The sequence below is a fragment of the Panthera pardus genome, unplaced genomic scaffold (assembly GCF_024362965.1).
Source record: "Panthera pardus isolate Hobbes unplaced genomic scaffold, ASM2436296v1 HiC_scaffold_15, whole genome shotgun sequence".
Taxonomy (NCBI): domain Eukaryota; kingdom Metazoa; phylum Chordata; class Mammalia; order Carnivora; family Felidae; genus Panthera; species Panthera pardus.
Window position 1 is genome coordinate 12572824 of NW_026526710.1, and position 26926 is coordinate 12599749.

At 42.6% G+C, this 26926-nt stretch overlaps 1 protein-coding gene across 2 annotated transcripts in view; it reads right to left on the bottom strand.

Moving 5' to 3' along the window:
- The window catches only part of CORO1C (coronin 1C), a 74411-nt gene that overhangs the window by 34506 nt on the left and 12979 nt on the right, over positions 1-26926 (bottom strand). Inside the window, exon 2 of one of the 2 annotated variants that reach the window (XM_019467218.2) lies at positions 12440-12639. The exons of the other annotated variant lie outside the window; for it this stretch is intronic. Within the exon in view, the coding sequence (XP_019322763.1) occupies positions 12440-12634 (195 nt within the window). The 5' untranslated portion in view covers positions 12635-12639. The remainder of the gene's footprint in view (positions 1-12439; positions 12640-26926) is intronic. 2 annotated transcript variants of the gene reach the window in all.

Consider the following 26926-nt stretch of genomic DNA (forward strand, 5'->3'; position numbering starts at 1 on the left):
GTATTTCTCATTCCTACCCATGACGCATCCTCATTCATCATCCGGTCAACGAACCGAGGCATCCATGTCTAATTGCTGGCGTGTGGGGGGCCATTCAGAAGAGACACCCACTGTAAGTCAGGCTGGCAACATGGCTCACCTGAGCTTCTAAGCAGCAAATGTAAATAAATGCAGAGGCTGAAAAGAAGAGTTACAAGAATTTAATGCCAGCCCCCCCCCCTTTTTTTTAACTAAATGGTGGTTTATTTTAAGAACTACCTATCAATTTTCCAAGGCTCCTATAGAGAATAATTTCATTTACTAACAAATCAGGTCACTGTCTCATTAAGGATGTGTCACACCTCAGCTGCATCATCTAGAATATTCCCACTTTTCTAGCATGGAATTGAAAGTTTAGCTGAGAATAATAGTCTGTCACTCTTTAGACTCCCTGCTTTAAATAATGTGTACAAATTTATTGATTACTTCCTAGTCCCAGCCACTTGCCATGGGAGAACTCTATGTACACCTCTCTAGCTAAAACTCCAAGTGGTGGGAATTGCCAGCAAGTCAACTCAAGGGGCAAAAAATGACCCAGGTTACCAAAGGCTCCGGCCCCGAGCCTCGTTCACACACTTGGGGAATACCAGTGGACTAGGTCAGGGCACCGAGTCATGCACTATCATTATCTGAAAGATCCTTTGGCCTGCCAGGGGCCCAGCAACATGAGCCCCAGGGAAAATTCAGCCTCCAAAGTGCGTGTACAGCTGGCACAAGGCAGAGGTGTGACAGCACAATTTCCATGTGGCTGGCCCGAGCTGAGGCTGATGGCTTTGACATGTTCCAGCCACCAATCCGCATCGTGGCAGAAAACCACCTAGACACCAGCATTATCATTTACTCTGGGTTTGGGGAAAGTTCTCAAAAATTTCAAAGCAGCCACAAAACTGAAAAGAGCTCCTGGAAAACTGATGCTTCAACTAAACCCAAAGTTAGGCAACACTTTCCTCCAACAGGCATGTTTGGAGAGGGGAAAGTGAAATCAAAATTTAAGCACCAGTAAATGTATTCTCTAACTGCTCTAAGAAGGAACACTTGTGATTGTAAATAACTTTGCAAACACATTCCTCCTGAGGTATACAAAATACAGTGTAACTCTTATGACATGGTAGTCCCGGTTGTTCAAGACATTTCCCATCCATTTCAATGGGAAACCGTAACTGTCCCACCTCCATCTACCAGTGCACCTTACTTCTCACACCTCATGTCAAAAAGGAACCCCTACTGGGGCACTTGGCTGCCTCGGGTCAGTTAAGAATCCAACGATTTCAGCTCAGGTTATGATCTCACAGTTCGTGGGACTGAGCTGTGCATGTTGGGCTCTGCACTGACAGCACGGAGCCTGCTTGGGGTCTCTCTCTCTCGCTCTGCCCCTCTCTCTCAAAAGAAATACATAAAAACTTTAAAACATACACACACAAAGGAATCCATACTTAAGAAGTGAACTCATCCTACGTGCTGAGAGCAGTACCGAGCAACCAAAACGCTCTAAATATCTACGGAAAAATGTGTACAGTAGTCCTCTTGCATACTTGTTCCTATAAAGGAGCTCCACTCTGGGATGTGTCTTTAAAGGAGCTAATGGTGGCTCAGTCCATGAAGTGTCCGACTTTGGGTCAGGTCATGATCTCACAGTTTGTGAGTTTGAGCCCCACGTAGGGCTCTGTGCTGACAGCGCAGAGACTGCTTCAGATCTTCTGTCTCTCTCTGTCCCTTCCCTGCTCTCTCTCTAGTTCATAAATAATAAATAATAAATAAATAAATAAATAAATAAATAAATAAATAAATAAATAAAAGGAGCTAATGGTATATCTCAGATGAACCAGCAGACATTTTCACCCTCCCAAACTCCAAAGTCAACAGTAGGAAGCTGCCAACATGACCTCTGCATTCTATAAAAGATCATTCAGAATGACTGTTTCTTGATGTAACAACGACCCCTTACATGATAACCATTTTCAATCCACACATTAGCTTGCTCGCTCTGGGAGCATCTAATGGATGGCTCTTTCAAAATGTTACCATTCGGTACAGCTACCCAGCACTTTGCCCAGCAGGCTCATTCTCATGATAACACAGGTTTCCAAAAAGTTAATAAACTCCCACGGTGTTAAAAAGTGACACGTTGGGGCGCCTGGGTGGCTCAGTCGGTTAGGCGTCCGACTTCGGCTCAGGTCATGATCTCACGGGTCCGTGAGTTCGAGCCCCCCGCGTCGGGCTCTGTGCTGACAGCTCAGAGCCTGGAGCCTATTTCAGATTCTGTGTCTCCCTCTCTCTCTCTGACCCTCCCCCGTTCATGCTCTGTCTCTATCTCAAAAATAAATAAACGTTAAAAAAATAAAAAAAAATTAAAAAAAAGTGACACGTTAATTTTATCAGTCAAATCAAGCATTCCCCCGTAAGACGCTCCTTCCGCATACGACGTCTTTCCAGCTGACGTCCTGGCATTTCAGCGACGCGGACACCCACACTGTTCCAGGGTGTTGGCTTCTGAGAACAGTCCACACCATCCCTCTTGGCTGGTCCGGCACGGCAGCTTCCCAGTGCCTTTCCAGCTTCGGACCTACAGTCATCTTATCCAGCCGCTTCATGACCCATCATTATAATCTGTGCTTATTATCCAGACGGGCTATTCTACCCTCGGATGTAAGGGTCTAACACAACCCCTACCGTATCCTGAATCAAGGAACAAGAGATAAAGATTTTGCAAACTGTCTGTCCCTACTTTATCTTCACGTAAGTTTTTATTTTAGGAAAAAATGTTAATCAAAATCACTTTATATGCCCAAAGTTCAATAACTTTGTCATTCCGTCCATACATTTGAGGATCTTTTTTGTAAGGCACTGACCGTAACTCCTTGCTGGCCTTGGAGGGTCACACTGAGAACTCCCCAACTCCGTAAGGAGGACGGGAAGTCAAGCAAATGCTCAGGAGCTAAGGAAAAGTTTTCCGCCAGGCAGAAGGGCTCCATATACACCGTGTGGAGTTCAAAGGAGTCCAAAAAGGATGTCTATTAAAGTGGGCTTTCTGGTTTTTCAACTACCTTTCTCTGGTATCGGTATTCTTTACGTAGATACACGCTCTGCTGAAATCTCTTCAGGCCCTGCTGCTTCACACGAAGATAGCTGGGGAGAGGCACAGGTGATGAGACAGGGACTTCCACGGCAGACTGGAAAGACTGAGGCACACGATATCTGACTTGTGGACAAGCTGGTCGCCAAGAGGGATAGCTCCTGACCCAGGAGTAGTACATTCGGAGGAGGTTTTACTTTAAGAGAACCAAAAACACCAACCTTGAGGGTAAGCGGAGGTGCCCTGGAATAAAACACACAGATTGGGTTACCCAGTCCTGGAAAGTAAGCCAGACACTCGAGCTGCCAGGGAGAGGCAGGGCGCTTCTGCAGAGGCCTCACCTGCCTGTGAGCGAAAAACAACAGTCTTCACGGGTACGAGAGAAAATGCCAAACAGATTATTTTGGTGATCACGGGCCCTCTTTAAAACCTGGGTCTAATACTGCATAGACCATTTTAAAAGTCCTCATTAAGAATCTGAGGGAAGTTACTGTAAAACTATTGATTTCACTATCAGAAAGCAGAAACAGTGGAAGGGAACGTCTCCTTACTCAACTGCACCCAAATATGTAATCGGGAATAGACACTGTATTTCCTAACAAAAAATCTGTAAAGTGAAAACTTCATCACTACAGACACGTAATTCCAAACACTTCTGGTCTGAGAACAAACAAAAAACTAGGAACCCCAGATGAGGTGGAATCTAGTCAAAATAAAATTCAGCTTGAAAGCAGAAGCTGAAAAGCAAAATAACTATTGATATAACTGCAAATCGAGGAAATTCAACCATTCAGTATCAAACCAGGAAGCAGAGTAATCGGTTGCTTGTACTAAGCAAATGACACTGGAGGGGTCTCCCCCAGGACCCTCTGTGAATGACGAAGCGTTCCAGAGCTACCACCCCTTTCAATCCCAGCTCTGCACGGGTTTACATACAAGCTTCAGAATAAAAATCCACCCTCCCTGAAGTAAGTAGGGATGAAAACCAGAAAAATAGCGGAAGTTGTTTTTTGGGGTTTTTTTTTAAGGTAAATGCCTTGGGTTCCATGGCAGAGGCAGTTCACACCTTGCAGCAGTTATAAACACGCAGGACAGGAGGACAGACCCAATTCAGCAGACTGTATCATTTACTCATGACTTACAAAGCTCAGCCAGAAAAGAAACCCAAGTCACCGTTCCTCTAAGAGAGCCAACACGTGCTCCATCACTCACCCCTCCCAGCTCAGCCTCCCCTGGACTCAACTCAGGTCCCACCCCTAACGAACACAGATATTCAACTCGGCAGCAGGAAATTTGCTGCACATGGTTATAAGGAGGCTTCTGGACAAATCAGGACTGCAGATGTTTGTCCACTAAACCCTGGGTCTATTTCAGAGTGATCTGAGTTCAGAAACCTTTTCTTTGCCGCTTCCCCAGACTTAGGTTATAACGTTTGGACACCGAGGGCTTCTGCAGGCAGCACTGGCCCGTGTGCTCAGCCCAGATCCACGCTCCAAAAAACCAGCAAAGAGTTAAAGGTTCTTTGCACTTGACTCAGTGGCTTCCCTTCACCACACACTCCCAGATCCCACCATTCTGTGAGCCACCAAGCAGCCAATCAAAGCAAAGGAAGGAAATTATCCTGGCCGGCTGACAGCCCCAGAGCTCTGATGGCCATATATGGTAAAAACCACTGTCAGAGCCCTGTCAGGCCTGCGGGCCGGCTGCTGTGGACAGATCAGTGAACTGCAGCGGCAGGAGAAGGCGGCCAAGGAAACGTACAAAGGACAGGCTGCCTGCTCATCTCCAGGGGAGGAGGATGGGGAGGGGAGGGTGGAAGCCGTCATCTGCCAGGGCACACTCTGAGTCACAGCCACTCACTGTAATCAAAAATAGCCCCGGGGTACATTGTGAGGTTCCTTCTGCCAGGATTCTGTGCTCCGTTGTTAACTGGGGGTGAGCAGTGTATCCCCCCGCCACGAGCCCCTATAGCAAGACTGTGGCAAACAGTCACTGGGAGAAAATGAAAGGGCCCTTCTGTGGCACTTCATGTGGTAATGAGGCCGTACAGTGCTCGTGTGGCTGGCGGCTCGTGACATAATTTGGAAGTCATTGTTCTGCACCTGGTGCCCTTCCCCTGCATCCTCCTCCCCCCACCCCTGCCTCCCAGCCTTTCAAGGCCCATACAATCGACAGTTTTGAGGTGCTCAGGCATCAGACAGCGTCTATTTCAGGAGGCGTGAATGGGCATCCCATGACACATCAGGATACTAGCACTGAATAAAATTATCCCCTGCCCGTGACACCAAAGCTACCATGTGCCAAACGTCCACATCTGTACAAAGGGCTACTGGCGTCGCTACCCTTGTCCAAAACGGATCACTGTTATTTGTGGGAATGGAAATTGCCTGTCAGCCGTGTACAGTAAGGGGGAGACGCAGCCCACGCAAATCCAGCAGGTGCTGGCAGTGACTGGGGGTCATGGAGAAAAGCACCATCAGGAGACTGGCGTCCCTTTGGAACTAGCCCGTGAAAGAAGGCACTTATCAGCACGGTGCCTGGCGCTTAAAGGACACCCTCAGTAATGTGAAGTGCTGCGAGATCTCATCGCTGCGGCCGTGTCCTCGAGGCATGGTACAGACCCAGTATTTTCCAAACCCTAAGACAATTCTCTGAACTGACAGAACCAAAGCCCTGACGAGCAAGCGTTTTGTTATTAAGCCTTCTAACCCCAGAGAAAGAATGCAAAGGATTAAGTATCAATTAGACCACAGTTTCTATATCAAAACAAAAACAAAAAAATCTTTCGCACTCAGTGGGGGAAAATGTTCATCAAAAATATACACGATACACATGTACGAATCAAATAAAGACTCAGAGACCCAGGTTCTAATCCACGAAAGACCCCATAGCTCTGGGCACTCACTCAATCTGAGTTTTGATTTCTGCAACTGCAGAACACAGGGATGAAAGCCACCCTAACCAGTGCAAAAACTAAGACACCATGTATGAAGGAGACCCTCCAAGCACATTCTGATGTCACACCCGAGTCTCATTTTTATGAATATGACATGACGTCACTGCCGTCTGCTGAAGAAGAAACAGGAACGATGCTGTGTTGATCCAGTTATGACAATCCTAAAATGGAGAACGGTGCTGCTTATTTTCTGGTTCGTGTCCATATGATGATTAAGGAAAACACCAATTTTGCACTATTCACACTGGAAGTGACAGACAAAGAGAATGAAAGAATTGGTGTTTCTGCCAAAAAGCTACCTGTCACCTCCTCTTAATCCCTCTGATGGAACATCCCATTTCTCCAGTTTCACCAAACACCCACCTCCACTCCCCAAGACCCAGGAGTCTGAGGGAGAATGTGGCTCCCACCTCATTCTCTGTCCTTCTGGGAACAGAGCACCTCTTCAAACTCATCAGTTTAGCGAATTGGCTGGGCTCCTCTTCTGTTTCATCCCTGGCTCCTACACACAGGAGAAACCTGAATTCCAGTAGAACCTTCTCTGTGATGTCTTCCTTGATTTAGGAGCCTCAGCTGGAACTCATCTCTCATCACTGTGTCAGACAACTTTATGTGCACACAAAGCTCCCCACCGGAGAGATCAAGGTCAACCGTTACCAAAGCTTTTTAAGAGCAAGAGCCCAGCAAAGGTCCTGGCGTTGAGCAGGTACTCAAATGTCTAAGGACTGAGTATGAGTAGGTGGACGAATAAATATGATTTTTTTTAAGGTACTGCTTTAAAGAGACTCTTAAAAACTGAAAACAAACTGAGGGTTGATGGGGGTGGGAGGGAGGGGAGGGTGGGTGATGGGTATTGAGAAGGGCACCTGTTGGGATGAGCACTGGGTGTTGTATGGAAACCAATTTGACAATAAATTTCATATGTAAAAAAAAATAATAAATAAAATAAGCATTTTTTAAAAATAAATAAAAAGAGCCTTTAAAAAAGCAAAAAAAAAGGTACCGCTTTAGACTTCACTCAAGCTTAAAGAACAATGAACTCTTCATACATGTTCTGATAATATTACTGGTAATACTTTTAGAAATAACCTTTACCTGTAATAAGTTCATTGTAAAATATTTTGAAAAAATACAGGTCATTATAAAGTAAAAAATAAAAATCACCTTCAGTCCCACCATCAATATTAACATTCCTGACTCTTCCCCAAAACCAATAACATAATTTGAAGTTACACAGAGGACAGTGACTATGACGTTCCAACACATTTTTTAGGTTATATGATAGTATCGTGGAACACAGGATAACCAAATCTTGCCATATAATCTTCTCTTGACACTGTACAGAATCCCTCAATTATTCATTTAAGATTTATTTGAGAATGTTATATACCTGAATCTATCTACGTATCTACATAAATGTGTGGAAAGAGTGCCTAAAACTACCAAAAGGCCTTTTAGGTCGCTACTAGTAACTCATTTATTCACACATTGTGTGACCTAACATTATGAGTCAAGTGCTCCGCTATATTTGAAGAATACATGTATTAGTTATCAACCACTGCTTAGTAAGTTACCCTGAAACCTAGCTATTGAAAACAGTCAACATTTATTCTCTCATACTTTGAGGGTTAGGAGTCCCAAAGCACCTTATGTGAGTGGTTCTGGTTCAGAGTTCTCATGAGTCAGTATGTCAGGGCTGCACGATCCACTTCCAAGACCACTCACTCACATGGTTGGTCAGCTGGTGCGGACTACAGGTAGGAGGTCCCATGACCCCTCCAGAGAACTGTTTACGTGTCCTCGAAACATGGTGCTTCCCAAAGGGACAAAGTGGAAGCCAGTAAGTTTTCATGACCTAGTCTCAGAAGTCACATGCCATCAATTCTACCATATCCCAGTGGTTACACGTTCAGCCCTATTTACTGTGTGTGTGTGGGGGGGGGAGTTGGTGGGGGAGGCCACAGGACACCGCGAATACGAGGGCAGAATGACTGGAGGACATCCTGTAGGTCCACCACAATGGATTAAGGCCAGATTCTGGAGAACCTCTACCAAGGGCTACTGTACGAACAGCCATCCAGTTTGCATCCTCCATCCAAGTGACTGTCAAAGAGATCAAGAGGCTGTAATTATAAGCATCCTCCCCTTATCTGTGAGGTGGCTAAGAAAATAATTCAAGTCCAATGTGACGGTGCAGGCTGTGGTACCAGTGGCACAGACAAGCAGCTAAGGGAACCCAGAGGAGACCTTCCCCTGACTCTGAGTCCGAGAGAACACTTGAGTTGCATACTAGACAGTGAGAAGAGGTACTTAGGATACTGACCGAAATGAATCAAGATTTCTTCCTCAATCGTTATGAAAGAAAAACACTCTAAAGCAACCCTTGTCAACCCAGGCTCTGTGAGAAAACTAAGTCCTGATGCTCTAAGGCAACACGTGTATGTGACGAATTAATTTCTCTCGTATGCATCTAGAAGGCATAGCATGTCCCATCCTTGAGAGAACCAAGAAAATATTTACTGAAATTATTTTCTGTTGGACTGAATTCTTTCACACAACCCTAGTTGATAAAGACTACAAAAGGAGTTGAAAAGATAGCTCAGAGACATAAATAAAGCAATGTCGCAAATATCCCCACACACAGTTCCTACAACAAACGGGAGAAACATCACTGTGCGTAAGAAGGTACCGCACAGCTATTCCAGAGAACCAGGAGAGGAGACAGTGACCCAAAAGGTTAACAGAGGCCTGGCCCCACACCCAGCCCACCATGGCCCAGAGCTCAACTTCCTCAGAGGCAATTACCGGAAGGATGAAATTAGCCACCACCCCAAAAACCCCAAGTCGGAAGGGCCCAGGGAGGAAGGGAGAAAGCAATTAGGGGAGACAGGAGCCCTCCAATTTGCATCCTCCACTTAAGTGAACGTTAAGAGATCAAGAGCATATTACTCTAACAGCTCCCCCCCACCCTTGTTTTAAGTCAGGATTTAGATTCACTGTGATCTGAAGTGTCAGCGTGTAGGTGCACACGCACGCACACGTACCGTCCCACAAACACCGGCGTTTTGAGCCACCACAGCTCACGACAGGGATGGGAATGCCCCATCCCGCATCACCAGTGCGGCTGCCCCACAACAGCAGAGGCTCGTTCATGCCCACGTGATACAGCACACGGGGAGCTGAAACCCGTATGCTCTTGATACAAGGCAGCTTGTGTAACCGAGCGGGGGGGGCATCCCTACGGTCAAAACCACAAAGCCAACTTCTGTTCTGCAAGACTGCTATTATTCATCCCCTGAAAGACCAAATCCTAAGAAAATGTATTAAGCCACACCTTGCAAGTCATGACAGCACGGCATGCCACAGCTTGAGAGGAACATTACACAAGAGATCCCGAACCATGCGTGCTAATCGAAATCACTCCACCTCAGGGCTGAGTACTTTCTGTAGTCCTCTAGCAGTGACCTCCTACGATCCCACTCTCCCTAATACAACCTTCTTAACAAAAACCTCAGAAACCATACGCTTAAAATAAATATACATTCATTCCTAAGTTTGCCTCTTGCTTATGTATGTGTTTTACTGTATCTGTCTCCGCTACTCTTTCCATTTTTTTAAGTCCCGCAAGACAGAGATCAGGATTTTCCCAGAATCTAACCACAAGCCTCACGAAGTAGCAATAATAAGCCCTATTTACTGCTGACACTAACCGGCTTTGAAGAGAAATTCATGGAAGGCCGTGTTTTTTAACAGGAGCCTTCCCGAAAGAGTCACAATACATCTGAAGATCGATACGTGCATATTCAATATTAACGTGCACAGAGAGCCCCAAAGCATCACCAAAACCAACCTGCCTGTCTATAGCCAGAAAGAAGGGGAGGGATGGACATTACTAGAAGTCTCTGAGATGGTCATTAAAAACCATGCCCGTCTCCTACAGTTCACGTTTAGAGTGATTCCAGACTATCAGCACGCACTGGAGCCCAGCACACACCCAGAGCATCGTTGCCTGCAATCTTGATTTCGGGTATCATTTCGTATTATATGTGAGAATTTGGGTTTTGTTTGCTTTAAACAAAAGCAGCACCTCGTTATAAAACTATCTCAAAGTTGTCAAGACACTGAAACTGCAGGAAGGACAGTGACATATCCGTGTCCCAGTACAAGTCTGCGGTAGAGCCGGGACTGAACCACCCGGCTCCCCAATCCCCAGACCCGCGCTCTCCCTCTATGCCACAGCGACTCTAAGGGCTAAATACAGACACTTTAGGACACAAAAATCCCACATGGTACATGTGAACCCATCGATTACAAAAGTCAGTAACTCCCAAGTACTGACCTCATTTCCAATGGCCAGGCTGTCACCTCCTCCAAAACAAATTAATCTTTGAGGAGCAGAGCCACCCAGACCGTATATTTGTCTGGGAAAAAGACCCTTGAGGCTCCTCCAAAAACTAACACTTCTTCCAAACACGGTAACTTATTTTATCTTAATTCCTACAAAACTGGGAAAGGAACAAAATACCAATGCAAGTGAGAACCAAATCCTAAGATCTAGTTAGCTTAGGAACCACAGGCAGGTCTCCCTTAAGTGGTATTAATGAAGCTCAAAGTTTCCCATGGTTTGTACAAGATGGATTCACAGAGCCTTTTGTGGGTGCAGAACTTGAAGAGAACTGTCTCAACTCAGACAAAGATTAGCCATTCAAAAGTTATTTCGGGCTTCTCAATTAGCTTCTTCCATTTCTTTGAAGGAAAAAAACCAACCCAAACGTATCCCTCAGTCTATAAAAGGGGGAATAAAAACGCAAACTCCCAAACAGATGGCGGTGGTCTGGTACTGCTGGATCTCGGCTGACAAGCTGAGGTGTCCTCTCATCTGGCCACTGTCAAACCCACCACACGCGACTGACCGTAAATTCAAACTCCCACTCTAGAATCGGGTAAGCAGTTATAATACTGTAATGTATTATTTGCCACAAAACAGCCATTTTCTCCACAGAAAGAAAAGTATTCAAGTAGAAAATTAAATTTCAACTTAATGAAAAGATTCTCCTTTAAAATATAATCACCAGCTCTGCCAATAAGGAAGGTACATTTGGAAAACACTTAACAAATTTGTTTCCAAAACGCATCCCTCTCCTATTTCTGTAGTGAGACGGTCCCATTGTGGACTATCGCATCCATCGGGCCACTGAAGTAAAAATCAGGTGTTAAAATGAGTCAGTCATGAGCATCTGAGAGAAAATAAAGTACAGGAGAATTGGAAGTTTTCCCAGTGAGAGTTTTCCCAATGAAAAAACACCAAAATGTAATGGGAAATGATACTTTGACGGCAATTCACTTTACTGTAACCACTTTCAGAATCACACGGTCCATTATGAGATGTACCCCTAATATGCATGGCTGAGAGTCAGGGGGAACCAATGTTCTCAGCAGAGTGGAAACAGCTGTAACGTGACCCAACACCTGCGTCCTCACCAGTACTGAGCCCTTATCACTAGAGCTCAGGACTCACCAAACTTATTTTCCTCCTAGAAGCCAACTACAAAAGGATGCTTTGCAAGCTCTCTCTCTCTCTCAGCACCCCCTCCCTCCTGATCTGCAATGCTGTGATTTCCTGTTAAAGTAGTACCGAGTTTCGTCTGTAATATTCAAGAACAGTCAGAAATTCCCAAATCTCCTACCTTCTCCCCCTACTGGAGAAGGCTCTCTGGAAGGAGAAAGTCAGGAGACCGGGAAGTGGGCTAAGGTTGAAGGTCACACAGAACAGCTTTCAGTAAAGACCCTTTATTTCTACCGCTTATTTGCACTGCTTAGATTCTATGCTAAAACTCAGTCTTGTCCAGACTTGAAACCTGCACTGTTTGGGGACATTTTCTTAAGTTCTCATTCCACTTATCATTCAAAAGACCAAAAAGTCTCAAAACCGATCACTCACTACACCGGAGGAGGAGGAGGAGGAGGAGGAGGAGGAGGAGGAGGAGGAGGAGGAGGAGGAGGAGGAAGATTAACTTACAAATTTCTGCTCCTCTTAAAAACTGCATTTTTGAGAAAAACTCCTGTGAGAAGAGGATTATTAACAAAATCATAAGATGCCTGTGCCTGCCCATGCTCACAGCATCATTATAATCTCTTATCCACAGCAGCCACACCCAGAACAGAGTTCACCATTCTGTTTAATGATTCTGTTAGAAAAAACTGATGAGATCAGTAAAGTGTGTGGAACCGAGTGTCAATTACATCGGAGCCTAATGGTCTCCGCAAGCACACAAGTCTTAGTGAACTATCAATCCCCAAAGTCAATCTATGACAGAATAAATCGAGATTACCAGAGGGTGTCTCAGAGAATGGAAAATCAGATTACTTACCTTGTGCAGAGGGAGCACAAGGAACGCCCCGCCCCCACTCGCTTCTATGATTATGGCAACAAATCGGGGATTGACAGCGCAAAAGGAACTATCCCAGGTCACTCGAGAAACCCGGATGTCATCGTAACACTGGTCATTTTTCACCGCTTGTCCAAATACATGCCGAAACTTGCTCTGTCGTACCACTCGCCTCATTGTGTCTGTAGAAGAGCAAAAATTATGTTAAAATCATGCACCTACCTGAAAGCTTTATTTTTACAAACGAGAAACTCCGAGGGGAAAAAAAAAAAAAAACGAACGAACGAACGAACGAAAGAAAGAAAGAAAGAAATCAGAATGATACGGCATTTTGTCTGCTCTCCTAAAAAGTAGCCAAATGGCAAATCCGAATTTCCTTCAGCAGCACATACCCAGAGAAAACTGCAAAATGCGTCAGGGAAAGAACTACAAAGAAATGAAAAATTCCTAATTCAAGATCCAGAAACAGCTCATCAGTTTTAATTTCAGGACAAAGATCAAGGCAAAGAACGAAGGAAAATTAGCCTTTCAGGGTTGGGTGGGAATTGAAAGATAATTCACTCCAACCCTCCCCATTTATAGAAAAGGAAACTCCAGAGTGAAGTTACGTGGTGAATTTGAAGCTAAAGAAAACCCCCCAAAAGTTAGGACGCTGTGGCTTTTTCCTCAGTCTGCCAAGGTAATTTTTCAGATTTTGAGCATTTTCCCCAGACATCAGCACTCCGCTGAGAACCGTGCCTGCTTACGAGTGTTTCCACAAGACCAGCTATGTGTGGTGGCAAATTCAAGAGACGTAAGCAACCGTCCTGGTCTTCAAGAGCCTTCCAACGTAGGAATAATAATCAGAGCAACTTACAACAGAACTCCTGGTGCCAAGTGCCAACAGGACTGTGACTAACACAGCAGACGGGTCAAAAGCCAGGTCTTAGAAAAGAGAAGCAAAGGTTTAAATATAAAGTAGTGTAATGAAAGTGCATTTAGGATGGCAGTAGCATAGTAGACGAGAAGAAGCTACAAGCAAGGTGCTGGCTGAACCGTGGCAGTGAACCAGGCCTGAGAAAGATCTGGGATGATCATGGCAGTAGGAATCAGAGGAAAAGAATAATTCAGGGAGGGGAAATGAAACCAGGTTGGGTTTTCACGTCATTTCACCATAGCCATTTCACCACAGCCATTTCCCAAGTAACCAGGGGACCTGGGAAAGGGGAAGTGACACTGAGCTGGTGTTTCTGGGCTTCCTCAAGGGTCACTTCCAAAGTGACTGATGGACTCCAAATTCCATCAGGTGTCCCAGAGACATGTGCACTGAAAGCTGCTTTATCACCAGGCCTCACCTGATCAAAGTTTCCTAGACTGCACCCAATATAATTTTCCTGTCTTGCTAATGCAAGACATTCTGTTCCTATTGGCTAGGATAGAAGGAGCCTGGAGAAAACATAAGAGGAAATGGAACATGGTCAAACCTGACAAGTCAGCTGAAAACCAGTACTCCTGACTGCTATGCACAGAGGAAGGTTAACACCTGTCCACTCGTGCCAAATGGGACACATGGTGGGCTGTTGCTAATTCCTTCCCTCTGACGACTCCCTTCCTCATGGCTCTGGGCCCACTGCTAAACGCAGAGGGAGATCATTTATATTTGCCAGAGACTCCTTCTACCCTTCCAAGGCATGTGCAAAAGTGGACTCTTTCCAAGCCCAGGGCATGTGGCTGGGCTGAGGCAACAAACGCTTGGCAGGCAGCTGAGCACCCGTGTTCCTCAGCCCAGCTGTTCCCAGACCTTTCCAGCTGACGACCAGGACCATATATTTAGAGTATTTGGTAGAGGAGATGGCAACTTATTCACTTCCACTTGGCCAGAGTCTGTCATTTGTGAAACAGTATGAGTAGTTCTCAAGCGTGAATAGATAAGACAGCTTCTATGAGGTGGTGAAAACCACAAGAAAATCACATCCATACAAAAGTCAAGGTACAGTCAGCTGGTCTCAGGATCCACTTCCCTATACAACCATCTGTATAAGTTAGCAAAAGCTGGAATCTTCCCCACGATCTTCCAGCAAGTGTTTCGAAAGTAAGTTTACAGAAAAGAAAGGACTGTACCGTTACCATATGTCAAAGAGGTTTCGTTCATATACATATAAAGTTTTTACAAATTCAGAACATGAAAACCCCAACAGAAAATTTACAAAGGACATGAAGAGGTAATTTACAAAAGAAATACAAATCGCATTTATCTCCACTCCTTCCTGAAATCCTAATAAAATGCTGTAAAGGAATAAAAGTAGGTGTAAACACCAAAGGCAAGAAAAAGGACACTGGAAAGCCTACAAAAAAGCAAACGTGGAGGCACCTATCTGGCTCAGTCGGTGGAGCGTGCGACTCTTGATCTCAGGGTTGTGAAAATTCGAGCCCCATGGTGGGTATAGAGATTACTTAAAAAAAATAAATCTTAGGGCGCCTGGGTGGCTCAGTCGGTTAAGCGGCCGACTTCGGCTCAGGTCATGATCTTGTGATCTATGAGTTCGAGCCCCACGTCGGGCTCTGTGCTGACAGCTCGGAGCCTGGAGCCTGCTTCATGTTCTGTCTCCTTCTCTCTCTGCCCCTCCCCCGTTCGTGCTCTCTTTCTGCCAGAAAAATAAATAAACGTTAAAAATTATTTTTTTAAAGTTCATTTATTTATTTTGAGAGAGAGAGCATGTGTATGGGGGGAGGAGCAGAGAGAGACAGAGGGAGAGAGAGAATCCCAAGCAGGCTCTACGATGTCAGCACAGAGCCTGACACAGGGCTCAGTCCCATGAACCATGAGACCATGACCTGAGCTGAAATCAGCAGTCAGACACTTAACCCACTGAGCCACCCAGGAGCCCCTAAAAAAAAAAAAAATCTTAAAAAAAAAAATGTGACAATGAAATCTAGGAAGACAGAAAGCTATCATGCATGTGTAACGGACTTAAGTATGAATGTTCTCTACTCAGCTGAGTGCCTCAGGGGGAGAATCTCACCAAAACGATGCCCGCCAAGGCCCACTGTGAAAACGCAGAGCACTCAGAAGAAAACTTGTACGCCTCTAAAGATAGGGATGTGGGATACGGCTGGCTGCGGAAAAAGTTGCCTGAAAGTCTCAAATTAAGAGCAGCTAGACACCCTCCTCCAGCGCTGCACTTCCAGGGGATGGCCCCACACCAGCCTCGGCAGAAGCCAGGCCGCGGGCCCTGGACACGACGACGCCCAGCACCGGTGTGAGCACAGGTGTGAGCGGCACGACCGACAACCTGGTTCTGCGGAGTGGAGCCTCCAGCCCTTGTTCCGGGGACTCCCAGGCCCAGACGCCACCCACTCTGCTCGGCAGGAGACCAAATCTAACCTCCCTCCGTGAGTTCCACCACCCAACCAGCCCCGCCACCCACACAAGGCATCAGGTCAGTTTCTGTGCCTCCTTTGAAATGTGAATGGACATTTGAGGCCTTCCTCAAGGCCTTTCACTTAAAAAAGAGAGACCCGCTTTTCGTCTTTACTCAAATAGGCTAGATACCATCTAATCTCACTAACAATATGAATATTATATAAGCACGTAAAGTGCTCTGGATGTCCTCGTTGAAAAATATTATGCGACTCTGCTGGGTGACTGACATACTAAAATACCCTTAAAAGTCATTTCTGTACTACACGTAGTGACAATTTATTTTCAGCCTAACCGCGTGAAGTCAGAACGGAGCGGAGCGCTGGCTACATAGCAGAGCAGTGAGAGAAGACCGCGCTTCACGGCGCAGTGCTGACTGAGCCCCGCGTGTTCAAGTGGAACTTGGAGGGTGGTGCGCACCCATTCACATCCGAGGTCGGACCTGATCTGGGCTCAGCTGTCCACATGTGGCACAGCTGCTTTTGCTGCACACAACAGGGGAAAGCAATTACGACGGCAGGCCCCAGAGTCAGACAGCCCTGTGAGTGAGAAGCACAGCTGTACCATTTACTTTCTGGCCCAGGTTCAGTAGGGCAAGTCACTGAATCTCCTTAGGTGTCAGATTCTCTACGTGAAAATGGGTATGAGATACATAAAACTGAAGTTACTACTAAATGGGCACTTGGTGTTGGGATTGTAGCAGAAGATTAACACGTTAAAGCACCTCGTACGGTTAGGTTAGAGACACCTAACTAATTACGCAATAAATGTCAGCTATTGTTATCATCCTAGAACTTGACATAAAGTAATTTGGATTAAGATCCCAGTTTTCCCACTTACTAGCAAATTACTTAATTTGCCTTTCTGAGCTTCAGCTTCCTCTTCTATACAAAGAAGGAATTGGTACTTGTAAGAGTTAAAAACAACATCTGACAAACCCAGGTCCAGATAGATGGTTTCACCGCCAAAGCCTATCAAACATCTAAAGAATTAACACCAATTCTTCACAAATTCTTCCAAATAACAGAAGAGGAGGAAACACTTCCAAACTAATTTTAAGAGGCCGGTAGTACTCTAATACCAAAATCAAAGACATCACAAGAAAACTACACCAATATGTCTTATGAATAGAGACACAAAAATCCTCACCAAAATACTAGCAGACCAAATCTAGCAACCTATAAAAAGGATTATACACCATGACCAAGTGGGACTTGTCCCAGGAGTGCAAAGTCAGGTCAACATCTGAAAATCAACTAGGGTAACATATATCAATCGAATAAAAACAAAACTTGTACAATCGTCTCACGCAGATCAAGTACTTGACAAAATCCAACACTTTCATGATAAAAACACTCAAGAAACTAGGAATACAAGGAAACTTCCTCAAACCGATTAAAACAAAACAGAAACCCCACAGCTAGCACAATACTCAATGATGAAAGAGGCTTTCTCTCTTGATCTCCAAGATCGAGAAGCAGATAAGGATGTCTGCTCTTGCCATTTTTATTCAGCAATGTGCTACAGGTTCTAGCCAGGGCAATTAGACAAGAAAAAGAAAGAAAAGGCATTCAAACTGAAAAGGAAGAAGTCAAACTATCTCTGAACATAGATGACATGATCTTACAACCCTAAGAAATCCACTAAAAAACTATGAGAATTAATAAGTTCAGCAAGGTTGCAGGATAAGAGATCAATACACAAAAATCAATTGTATTTCTATACAACTCTTTTTTTTTTAATTTTTTTTTTAACGTTTATTTATTTTTGAGACAGAGAGAGACAGAGCATGAACGGGGAGGATCAGAGAGAGGGAGACACAGAATCTGAAATAGGCTCCAGGCTCTGAGCTGTCAGCACAGAGCCCGACGCGGGGCTCGAACTCACGGACGGCGAGATCATGACTTGAGCCGAAGTTGGCCGCTTAACCGACTGAGCCACCCAGGCGCCCCTATATAACTCTTGATAAACCATCTGAAAATGAAATTAAGAACACAATTCCATTCACAGTAGTATCAGAAAGAATACAAAACTTGGGAATAAACCCAACCAAGAAGGTGAAAGACAGACATGTACACTGAAAACTACAAGAAGACACTGCTGAAAGAAATTAAAGAAGACCACAATTAAATGGAAAGATATCCAGTGTTGATGGATCAGAAGGCTTAACATTAAGATAGCAATATTCCGGGGCACCTGGCTGGCTCAACTGGTAGAGCATGTGACACTGGATCTCAGGGTTGTTATTTCAAGCCCCACAGTGGGTATGGAGCGTCCTTAAAAAAAAAAAAAAAAAAAAAAGACAGCAATACTCCCCAAACTGATCTACAAGTTTACAGCAATCCCTTTCAGAATCTTAGCTGACTTCATAGAAATTAATAAACAGATTCCAAAATTTATATGGAACTGCAAAGGAAACCCCCCAAAAACAAAACCACCTTGAAGAAAAAGAACGAAATTAGGAAGATCGATATTTTTTTATTGCAAAACTTACTACAAAGCAATGAAAATCAAGACAAGGATGAACATACAGATCAATGGAACAAAATTCAAAGTCTAGAAATAAATTCATACATCTTTGGTCAAATGATTTTCAACGAGAGTGCCAAAACCATTCAATGGGGGGAAAAATTGCCTTTTTAACAAAAGGTGCTGGGACCACTGGATAGCCACATACAAAAGAAGCCTGACCCTAACCCACACTATATAAAATAACTAACTCAAAATGGGTAAAGATATAACCCATAAGAGAATTAAAACTATGAAACTCTTAGAAAGAAACATAGAAGTAAATCTTCATGACCTTGGATCTGACAAGGGATTCTTAGACATGACACCACCAAAAGTACAAGCAACAAAATAAAAAGTAGATAAACTGGATCTTATGAAAATTAAAAACCTTTGGCTTCAAAAGATACCATCAAGAAAGGAAAGAGACAACCCATCAGAATGGGAGATTTTTGCAAATCATGTATCTGATAAGGCCTCTGTATCTAGAATATATAAAGAATTCCTACAGTTCAGTAAGACACATAATCCAATTTAAAAGGGGGCAAATAACTTGAATAGATATTTTTCCAAAGAAGGTACACAAATGTCCAATAAGCACATGAAAAGATGCTGGACATCATTAGTCACTGGCGAAACGTAAATCAAAACCACAAAGAAATACCACTTCATGCCCACTAAGATGGCTAGAATCAAAACGTCAGAGAATAACTTGACAAGGATGAAGTGTTGATGTTGACAAGGATGCAGAGAAGTCAGAACACGCATACACTGCTAGCAGGAATATAAGATGGTGCTGTTGTTCTGGAAAGCAGTCTGGCAGTTCTTGAAATGATTAAACAGTGACCATATGACCCAGAAATCCACTCCTAGAAATACACCCCAAAGAATTAAAAAGAAGTATTCAAACAAATATTTGTACATGAATGTTCTTAGCAGCTTATTTCACAACAGCCAAAGGGTGGAAACCACCCACTGGTTGCATATCCATCAGACGAATGGGAAAACAAAATGTGATATACTCATACAATGAAATATTATTTGGCAATAAAAAGGAATGAAGTAGTAATACATGCTACAACTTGGATGAACCTTGAAAATATTATGCTGAGTAAAAAAGGCCAATCATAAAAGTCTACATATTATGATTCCATTCACATGAAAGTCCAGAATAGGCAAATTTACAGCTATAGAAAGTAAATCAGTGGTTGCTGGGGAATGGGGGGGGGGGGGGGGGGCCTGACAACAGGAGAATAAAAGGTTACAGTTAACAAGTATAGGGTTTCATTCTGAGGCGATGAAAATGTTCTGAAATTGACTGTGGTGATAGTTGCACATATTTGTAAATATGTTTACTAAAAACCACTGAGCTGTATGCTCTAAATGGGTGAACTGTACGGTATGTGAATTACAGGTGACCCCTGAACAACATGGGTTCAAACTGCACAGGTCCACTTGCAGATGTTTTTCAATAAACACTGTACAGGACCGTAAATGTATTTTCTCTTCCTTAAATTTTTCTTAACACTTTCTTTTCTCTAGCTTACTCTATTATAAGAATACAGTATATAATACATGTAATACAAAATATGTGCTAATCCACTGTATATGTTATCGGTACAGCTCTCAGTCAACAGTAGGCTGTTAGTAGTAAAGTTTTGGGGGAGTCAAAAGTCATGTACAGATTTTTAAGTTTATTTATTGGGGGGGGGAGAGAAAATATGAGTGGGGGGGGGGGGTAGAGGGAAAGGGAAAGAGAGAATCCCAAGCAGGCTCACAGAGCCCAATGCGGGGCTCGATCTCACGAACTGTGAGATCATGACCTGAGCTGAAATCAAGAGTCGGACGCTTAACAGACTGAGCCACCTGGATGCCCCGAAAGTTACTGTGAGTTTTGACTGCACAGGGGGTCAGTTTCCCTAACCTCCATGTTGTTCAAGGGTCAACAGTATATTTCAACAAACCGGTTTTTTAAAATGTCTGCAAAGTACCTAGTACAGAATCTGAAGCATAGTAAGCACTATCCAATGAATGTCAGCAATTATTATTTAAGAACTCCCTAATAGGTTTCTCTACCTGAAGAGAAAAGATCCAAATCAATTCCCTACTGATTATGGGCCAAGAGTATAATTTTCACATAAGAGAACTAGCATCAGTTATCAAGGACCCTTCACAAAATTTATGTTCTCCTACCTCAGCATGGTATTTACTACACTTCAATTTTCCCCTTAAAGGAAAAAATATGATCTATCTCAAACAGAAAAACCCTCCTCTCGAGAGAAGCTGCTTGCATTATGAAATGGCATTAGTGTTTGACTGTTCTTTTTTTTTTACGTGCTCAGCCATAAATTTCCAAATTGAAATGTATCATCCAATCTTAGTTCTTTTATTAAATAATCTTGTCCCAAATTATAGAACTGAAGTGTCCCCCAATACTAAGATACTTTATAAAGAAATCTAATGCTCAATTATAGTAAAAAGAGTAAATGAAAAATCCTGAACTAATACAACAGACACAAAGTCCAAAGAAATACTAGGTATAATTTTAAATGTCTTGTCGGAGTTGACCTCTGGAGAAGTCACCTGTTCATTAGGTCTCTCGAGTACAAATTCTTAAAAATGCGTAGGGCTCTTTACAATTGTAGGACTGTCACAGCAGTGGAGAAGATGTAGCAATAAGTCATTCATTAAGCAAATCAAAGAATTGTTCACAAATTTCAAAATAAATTGACTTTAGATGTGAGAAAAAGCAACGTGGTTTTTAATTTCCACCAAGTGTAAAATTACAAACCTTATCTAAGGCTTTATAATATGAAAGTTTATCATTCTACCCATATTTCTAATAAGACTGGGACTATCCTAAAATGGTTTTCATTATAAAAAAAACTGAGGTCCTTGAAAGATAATGTGAGAACAGGTTGAGAGCATAGGCTCAACTATGAAATGTCCTCTCTGGGGTTTAGCTGAAACTCTACTTTAGAAACATGGGCAGTCATCTCCTCTGCCCAAATCCCCAGGTAATACTGAACGCCAGAAAAAAGGATTAAGAGTTAGGTCTTCACTGTCCAGAGACTATCATAATAAATTTATTTTTTTAAAGTTCTTTACCTTTTCTGTGGTCGCCATGCTGTAAATTACAGCTCCAAGACTTATGTATCTGAACATTCAAAGTCTGTACCTTTTGATCGCCTTCACACATTTCATCCACCTCACTCCCCCCACTTCTGGCAATCACTGTTCTGTTTCTATGAGTTCTCCTTTGGCTTTTTTAAAAAACGTTAAGTGATATCATGCAGTACTTGTCTTTGCCTGACTTATTTCACTTAGCATAATGCCCTCTAGATCCATCCATGTTGCCACGGATGGTATAATTTCCTTCTTTTTTATGGCTGAATAATATTCTAACATATATATTCTATATACATACATATACATTTATATCTATACATATGCAATACATACACACGTACCACATTTTCTTTATCGATTCATCTATTGATTGCACACTTAGATTGTTTCCAAATCTTGGCTATTGTAAATAATGCTACAATGAACGTGGGAGTGCATATATACCTTTTCAAGATAAAGATTTCATTTCCTTTGGATAGATAAATACCCAGGAGTGGAATTGCCAGGCCATAAGGTAATTCTACTTTTAATTTTTTGAGGAACCTCCGTAATGGATGCACAGATTTACATTCCATTTTCTTTCCATAATGGCTGCACAAATTTATATTTCCACAAAGATTTCTAAACAGTAGATAATATACTTCTGTTTTTGCTTCAAATAAAAATCTAAAAGCTGACTACTGACACTCACAATACCTAACAGTTCATCTACGGAAACAAAAAAACAATTAAAATTTTCTTCACATGTTGGGTGATCATCTTAACCAAGAACAAGCTGTTAAAAATAAGGTCTATCTCTATGGGTTAAGGACTTATTTTATTTTTTAAAGATTTTATTTTTACGTAATCTCTATACCCAATGTGGGGTGTGAACTCACAATTCCAAGATCAAGAGTCACATGCTCTACCAAATGAGCCAGCCAGGCACCCCAGATAAGTTGTCAGAGGAAAGTTTGCTAAAAATCACTCTCAGAATAAAACTTCCATCTTACGGTCAGTTGATAATCCCCAACCTCGGGGAGAGTGTAAGAAGTCTTACGGTGCTGCCAGGTTATACATAGAAAATTTATTTCATAGGTCATACAAGAAATGTGTTGGATGTGAGGAGGAAAAAATGTAGACAAGACAGGGTGTTTATACTGTAATGGTACCAAATAAAATACACTCAAAACACCTGAGTAAATGTTACTACATTTTCTCTATTCTCTGTCTACTTCCATCAATCTCATAAAAAAATGACCACAATTTTGACATTTTCCTGTTTATTGAGAAGTTATCTGTTTAAAGATTCCAGCAGATGTATTTCTATGGTTCATATAAAAGGAAACACATCCTGCTAGGAACACATACAGGAAAACCCCTACTAGTAGCAAAATCCTGCCCAGCACATTTGCTGAGACTGTTCCAGAGCATCAATTACTCAAGGGCTCACAAAATGTTCTCTAGCCAGCAGCAACCACAGGAAGACTCCAGAATGTCCCAACAGGGAAAGAACATGTTCCCTCTAAGTTGTTGCTTTTATGGCAGGCACTTTTTAATGTGGGAGAAATAGGATGCATTATTTAATAGAAAATGCCAAGTGAGACAGCGGATGAGGAAACAAATGTCTGAAAACCAGCTATTTAAATGGCAATACCAACAGTTAAAATTGCTTTTAAGAAGCTGGAAATGGAATATGTAAGCCTACGTAAAATACACATTTAAAGAGAGCAGACACCCAAAGCAAATATGGGAGGTGCTCTGATTAAATATAAAAATTCAACATTCATCAATTCTGGATAGGAGATGGCTCAGCTCTTTTGAATTTTCTTAAACAAAATCTACCAGTGACATTCGAATTCATCCAACAAATAATTTTCATTGCATCCAGTCCCTTAATTAACAGATTCATATGTGACACGCTCCAAGAAAAAAATATATGTAATTTGCGTCCTTTAATAGAAGCTGTTTTAACAAGGAAGAAATTCTAAGACCACATGCAACATTTCTTACAAAGCACAACAGACCTCACACACAGCAGCTATGGCTAAAAGAGATCTGGACTCCACTAATGACAATGAGGTGCTGGAAAAGAATGGTTTTTTTCTAGAAAAACTGCCGACCATTTATGACAACTGACTGCAAGCATGGAACAGCCTTGATGTTGGTTCAATCTGTCATGACATGGAGAACAGCAAGAACAAAGCAGGAAAATTCATCCTCATTACAGCCTCCCAAATAGTTCTATCCCATCATCGTTATCCATCCAGGTCATAGGCAAAATGCCAAGTAATCAGGCATCAATTATAAAGGCACTTTGTTTTGATTCAATAACCCATTATCATTTTAGTTTTTAAATGTTTCCAGGAACAACAACAACAACCAAAACAAACAAACAAACAAATAAAAAACACCCCACAAGTAAGATCCACCAAGAAGCATCCAGGCTCAGTCCTCACAGAAGCCCGGAGTGGAAAAGGTTCCAAAGCTCATCGCTTCCAGGCCCTTCATTTTCCGTGCGGAAACATTATGTGACTTGTCCAAAGATAAAAGACTTCTGGAGAGACACAATGACCTTGCACCACAAAGTACAAGGCAGTTCAACTTTCCGTCCCCTGAACTTTCATACTTTTTCAATGATAAACTCCCCCTCATACATACAATTTGGCTTTCCCACGTCAGCCTGTAATGCCACTCAGCGCTCTCACTGGGGTGTTGCCTCGCAGTTCAGGGTTCCACTAGGCCTGTTTGTGCAATTTTTAAATATGAAATTACATTTTGCTCACATTTTATAAAATATAGAAACTGGCTGTAAACATCCAAATACAGAGAAACCAAAGAGAGCATTAAGTATGCCAAAGGAGGCAAATCTTTACTTCTGACTGAAAACCCTTAGGCTTAATGCCAGAGGACTATGTACTCAATTGTCCAAGAGAACAGCACGAAAGGACATGCATAAAAAGCCAGAAATCTATATATCAAGGACAATTTCTGAAAGGTGAGGAATAATGAATCGGTTTATATTTTTTAAAGCTTTCTAAGAAAACAATTCTTACTTTTACATTTTGCAATTTTGTACCAATTTAAGAACTTGTTACAGAGAAAAGCTGAGGACAACGGATGGTGACTTAAAGGCTCACTGATGATTTGGATGGACTAGAACGGGAAACTATGAAAATGACTGCTAAAAATGAAGTCGGACAAGATATGAAATGAGCTACAGAACATAAATCAAATCACCACAATACACATTTCAAATATCTTATGATTTTATGTCAACTACACCTCCTAAAGCCAAAATTTAATAAAAGTAATGAAATCAGCATATGGGGGCTCCTGGGTGGCTCAGTCGGTTGGGCGTCCGACTTCGGCTCAGGCCATGATCTCACAGCTCATGAGTTCAAGCCCCACGTGGGGTTCTGTGCTGACAGCTCGGAGCCTGGAGCCTGCTTCGGATTCTGTGTCTCCCTCTTTCTCTGCTCCTCCCCTACTCACACTCTGTGTCTCTCTCAAAAGTAAATAAACATTAAAAAATAAAAATAAAAAAAGAGAGAATCAGCATATGAACAGCAAAATAGCAACATATAAAGATCCTAAATGCAAAAAATAAGAAAATCTTCAAATTCTCTCACATTTGTATTAAAGAGACCCTTTATCAACTAAAAGATGCCCTAACAGGGCCTATAACTCGCTTAAAATATAACAATAATGACATACGTGACAGAAATTTTACAGTTACTAAAACATGAGATTGTGAGGTTTTAGAGGTCATCTCTCACTCTTCAATGACAGAAATATATTTTTTTATTGCACTATCAGAATAAGAGCAGATTTTTCCTACAATAATATGCAAGCATGACATGTTTCCTATCCCTCACATTCTTCCAATTTGCTGCTTATCGCCAAATCTTCAGAAACACAACCACCTCTACCCATCCCCGGAGCTTTGAAAAAGAATTGTGTAAGAAATCTCCATCACAGAGGCTCTACCTGCCCAGAGAACACTGTGGATCCGACTCGGGGGCTGCACCCCAAGAGACTAGTCTCAGAAGCTGAACTCTGCCTCTTCTCATCAAAGAGCCAAATTAATCCCAAGAGTCCTCGTATCAACTACAGAACTTTTACAGACGTGACTGACCCAGCAATCCCACTTAAAAATTAATGATGAATGTGTTTCCAAATACTTTCTATACCAATGACCTACTTCTCTTATTAACAACCGCTAAAAAGCACACTGTGGATGACTGTTCAAACTCACTAAGTCTGTTTCCACCACTTCGTCAGATGGTGTTACTCTTGGAATGAAATGTTAATAATTCTTTGCCAATATGCTTGTACCAGGAAATGAAATTACCGGACTCCCAGATCTTTTGAGGGTTTTTTAAAGGCATTTTTATGAAGACCCTCAAAAGGCTAGAGTCACAGGAGAAACTAACAATGTCAAAAACAAAGTCATCACCTCCCCCTGAAGAATTTCAGTCTTCCCTTTTGAATGCCCTATACCCTGGGCTGTGACTAAACATACACACCTGACGAATGTTTCAAGGGAACAGTGAAGTCGAGTAGGAAAACTGTGGCTTAGATGCAAGATGCGCGTTTATCCTGACACAGTCACTTAACCACTAAGTCATTTCTGGTCCTACAGTTGCTGGTTTCTTCATCTATAAAATGGACAAGTAAAGTAAGTTATTATTCTATGGTCCTATTTTAACCTGAAGCCTACAAGTCAATACGAAACACTTGTTTCACTGGGATCCAGTCCACACGCCCCCAATAAAAGGCACACAATTCACTGAGAACTCAATTAGTTTTTACAACTCACAGGGGTATGCGTACAACGCGTACCCTCAACTGTGAATGCTGAGCAGGTCTTTAGTTCTAGTCATTCATCGTTCATTTATTCCACAAATATTTATTGAGCTTTGGTCATGTGCTTGGCATCCTGACAGACATGGCAGACGCGGTGGTGAGCGAGGAAGGAGGCCTGGCCCGAGCTCTCATGCAGCTCACAATCTGCTGGAGGAGGACACATCGTAATCAAATATTCCCACTGACATTAATGTGCTGCTGTGGCAAATACTGGGATGCAGTGCACACAGAAGGGCAGAAGGAGTCAACAACCAGGGCAAAGAACCACCTCTTACCAGTAACTCCAAAGAGCCTTCTCTTTACAAGTAGTGTATTTGAAAAGAGAAAAAAAAAATAGAGAAAAAATTTCAATCACTTATTGTACCTTTTCAGACTGATGACTGGATTCATGGGTTTAAAATTAAGGTACTCCATCCACAGACGTGCCCAGAGCTCGAAGGTAAACCTACTGAGCACACAATCTCAAAATTAAACTAACAACTAATACTCTTTAAACCTAAATCTCCCTGTCTCCAGAATGTTCAGACATCCTATAGAAATAGGAAAGTATACCTCTTAAAATCTTACTACACCTCAGGGCAAAA